Source organism: Leishmania donovani, chromosome 34 (assembly GCF_000227135.1).
Source record: "Leishmania donovani BPK282A1 complete genome, chromosome 34".
Lineage (NCBI taxonomy): Eukaryota > Euglenozoa > Kinetoplastea > Trypanosomatida > Trypanosomatidae > Leishmania > Leishmania donovani.
The window spans coordinates 1,086,823-1,090,417 of NC_018261.1; the positions used below are offsets into that span (position 1 = coordinate 1,086,823).

Genomic DNA, 3,595 nt, shown 5'->3' on the forward strand with positions numbered 1-3,595 from the left:
GGCTCCCCACACCAGTCGGCAGTGAGGCCCGGGTGAGACATCTTCGCATTGCGCTGGCACTTCCCCCATCATATGGACGGGTCAGACCGGTGCACTGTCGCAGGCCGCAGCGATGCCACGCCGATCCAGCACCTGGCCGCTGGCAGGGGTAGCGATACATCGCCCTGACCCTGTCAGCGCCACAAGCGGTTCGGCATGGGCAGGCCGATAGAGGAGAGGAGAGGGGAGGGGTGCCGCTCGGCTTCTCCCCACGCGGAGAGAGCTGGTGGTGTGGGGGGAGGGGAGGGGGGGCTGCACTGCAGTCTGGGATACCACGCACGGTGACGTGCTCCCCACCCCCCTTGATCAGGGGTTGCATCCTCCTATCTGAGAGAAAAATTGCCACGCAGATCAGCAGCAGCATCAGGCCAACTGCATCAGTGAGGAAAAGAAAGTTGAAAGAACGCAGAGTGTCGTGGGCCGTACGCAGACCGCTCAGCCGGGACGCACATCCCTGCAGCTTTCGAGGCAGCAAATGAAAGCAACTCATAGATCTGTGCTACTGCTCACCGTGCGGCGCCGCACCTGTGAGCTCACATGTGCTCAACAGCACGCTGGTCTTTTTTTTTTTCGCGTGGTCCCAAGAGGATGGGGATCGTGGCAAGGTGCAACGTCCTTCTGCCCTGTGCTTCTCTACGGTCAACCTTATTTTTTTGTTCTTCATCCCTTCTCGATCTCGCGCTCTCGACTTCACTAACGGAAACTGTGCATACGCAAGCATTCTGTGCCTTGATGGTAAGCGCTTGTGGCTCTTCTTCTAGAGGAGGAAGCCTGCCGCTGCGCACCTTGCCTGATTTTCCTTTTTTTGTTTCTGCCGCGTACGAGTACATCGCTGATGAGCGGCGGTGGCAGCGAGGCTGAAACCGCCGAGCTGATTCTGTATCGACTCGAGGAAATCGACGAGCTCCTCGCCACTGTCAGCGGCGACGAGGATGACTCGCAGGCCGCCACCCTGGCGCAGTACCTGCGAGGTGGCCAGGATCTGGAGAGTGCGTTGAGCCTGCAGGAGGAGCGGCTGCGCGGCTTCCGAGACACGTTCATCCAGGCCCATGTCAGCCAGGCGGAGAAGATAGCGCAGCTCTATCACGAGTTCGGCGCGTGCGAGCGACACATCGTTGACTTCGAGGAGGAGATTGTGGCGTTTCAGCGCAAGCTCGAGGGCAGCGCAAATGACATCGTCCACATGCAGCAGCAGGCAGACGCCTTGGCGCGGAAGGTGAGCAACCGGCGCCAGGTAAGCAACAAGATCAACGAGGTCTACACCACCCTTCAGAAGTGCGATTCTTTCTGCGATGTCATCTCGAACAAGAGCGTCGACGCAAGCTATCTGGCCAACTTGCGCGAGCTGAATCGCCGGCTAGAGTTTCTCTCCGGCAACAAGGCCCTCCAGTTTTCTGCCGTCGGCAACGAAATCCGGCCAAAACTGACGGCCGCCGCGTACAAGGCGGGCGATAAGCTGCAGCGCTTTCTCACCAAGAAGATACTCGCGCTCGCTGAGGACCCGTCGCGCACAGCCGACGAGCAGCAGTCACTGGAGGAGAGCGCGCAATTCGCGTTTCGCTTTCTTCAGCTCTATAACCCACCGGTGGCGATAGATGTCATGAAGCTGTACATCCGGTACATGTCCCAGTCGTACGTAAGGCAGTTTCGCCTCTTGTTTGCCCAGCTCTCGGAGGTGTCGGCGGTACACGCTGACCCGCTCGAGCCGCTGGTGTCGGCGGAGGAAGCGCGAGACATAACGAGCAATCGTGACATCGGCGCCCCGTCTGGCAACCAGGTGAACCCGGCCCTTGTGAACTTCCCAGGGCGTACGTTGGCGCGTCGCCAGCGGAGCGTGTCGCAGCACATGCGCGGCTTCACCAGCTTCATGTCCAATGGTGCGGCTGTCTCGAGGACTGAGTCGCTTCGTCTTCTGCGTGCAGCTACCTTTGAGGACTCTGTAAAGGCGCTGAACGCGCTTCGGGTGCGTCACGGCAAGCTGTACGTTGACGACGCCGTAGCAGAACAGCTGGACGAGTGCAACAGCTGGACGTGGCAGTTTGTTCGCTGTTTCCAGACGCTGGTGAACACATGCGAGTCTGAGTGCCGCTTCATCGGCAACTTTTTCTGCGTGGCTGGCGACGTCGAGGGTGGTGAGGACTTCACGAGCGCGGAGCCGATGGCACGCGCGGTGCTGGGGAGCGCCGTGCACAGCGTGGAAACCTCGATTATTGACGACCTGTCGATCGTGATGGAGCGCACCGAGGTGCTGGCGGCGTTGCGGGTGTTGGAGACGGTGAAGCAGCACCTCTGCACCTCACTCGATCCCATCCCGCTCCTGTTACTGAGTGGCGTGCTGGAGATTTCGAAGTCGGCGTTGCGCAACTCGCTGCGGACGGCCTTCGAGAATGACGGGCTCGCTTTGGCTTTCCTGCCGACGCTGAAGCTTTCTCCGTTCTATCGCGCCGCTGCCGAGAACAGCAGCTGGGCAGGCATCCTTGGCAACAAGCCGTACTGCGCCACGTTGGGCCCTCACCCGGCCGTCTACCGCGTCTGCGGAGTGCTTGGTCAGCTTGAGTACCTGAACACCGCGGCCGTGCGCGCCTCCGCGTTCACTGGTGGCACTGGTGTTGCCTTTGACCCATCCGTAGCCACCTTCGTGAAGAACTGCCTCGCGCATATGATGGAATTTGTCGATCAGCTAAAGCGCCGCCACACAAGCCCGCTGGCTCAGCAGGTGTTTGCTTGCACCAACGTGTACACGGTAATGGCGACGTGGCGGGAGCTGATGTCGGTCAGCGGCGACGGTGAACCAAGCTCGCCAACTGCGTCTCGCTTAACTTCTTCTGACGCGAGGAACTGCAGCGCGAGTGGTGGACGCTGGCATTTCGCCAGTGACATGTCGGAGCTGCCGAAGGTGTCACACGCAGAGGTTTCGGCTGCTGGCCGTGGCGCCGTTGCCAGCGGCACTTCGCACCACACGCAGTACCTGGAGAGCCAGCTTCAGAATGCCATTCAGGGGTGGGTGAACGCCGATCAGAAGAACGGCGAGTCACCGTGGAATTACCTTCTCGCGTTTGTCGACGAAGCGGCAAAGGCGCTCGGCGAGGGTTTCTTCGGCTCCGCTAGTCAGCCACCATTCACTACGTGTGGCCAAAATTCGACGTCGGCAGCCCCGCCTCCACCACTCTCCGCTCTGCCTGCCGAGCTGAGCGAGTGTGCCGCATTGCGGGTAGCCACGCAGCTTCACTCGCGATGGCAGTCTCAAGCCAAGGCTGTCGCCGAGGTGGTGAGAAAGGCGGTGCAACAGTCACTGGGCCGCACTGTCAGCAATGGTAGCGGTGACGGCACGACTACCGGCTGCACGGCGGCCGCTGCTGCAGTCCGGCAGCGGCAATGCGATGAGCTGTCCACGCTTGTGATGCGTGCCATCTTTTCGACTCTGACGGAGTCCAACCGAAAGCTGGCCGTCTTTGTAGCGCACTACCATAGCGGCAACCGAGAGCTGCAGTCGAAGCTGGTCAGTAACACGACGATGCTCCACGCACTGTCCCGTGTACTGGACTCGAGCTCGTAG

The 3,595-nt window shown here is 60.6% G+C and overlaps 1 protein-coding gene across 1 annotated transcript; it reads left to right on the plus strand.

Annotated features, from left to right (window-relative positions):
* Positions 1-874: 874 nt before the first annotated feature.
* On the plus strand, positions 875-3,595 carry LDBPK_342490 (hypothetical protein, conserved; the record flags this gene model as incomplete). Its single annotated transcript, XM_003864360.1, has 1 exon — positions 875-3,595. One exon carries the CDS (start codon positions 875-877, stop codon positions 3,593-3,595), a length of 2,721 nt encoding a protein of 906 aa, XP_003864408.1.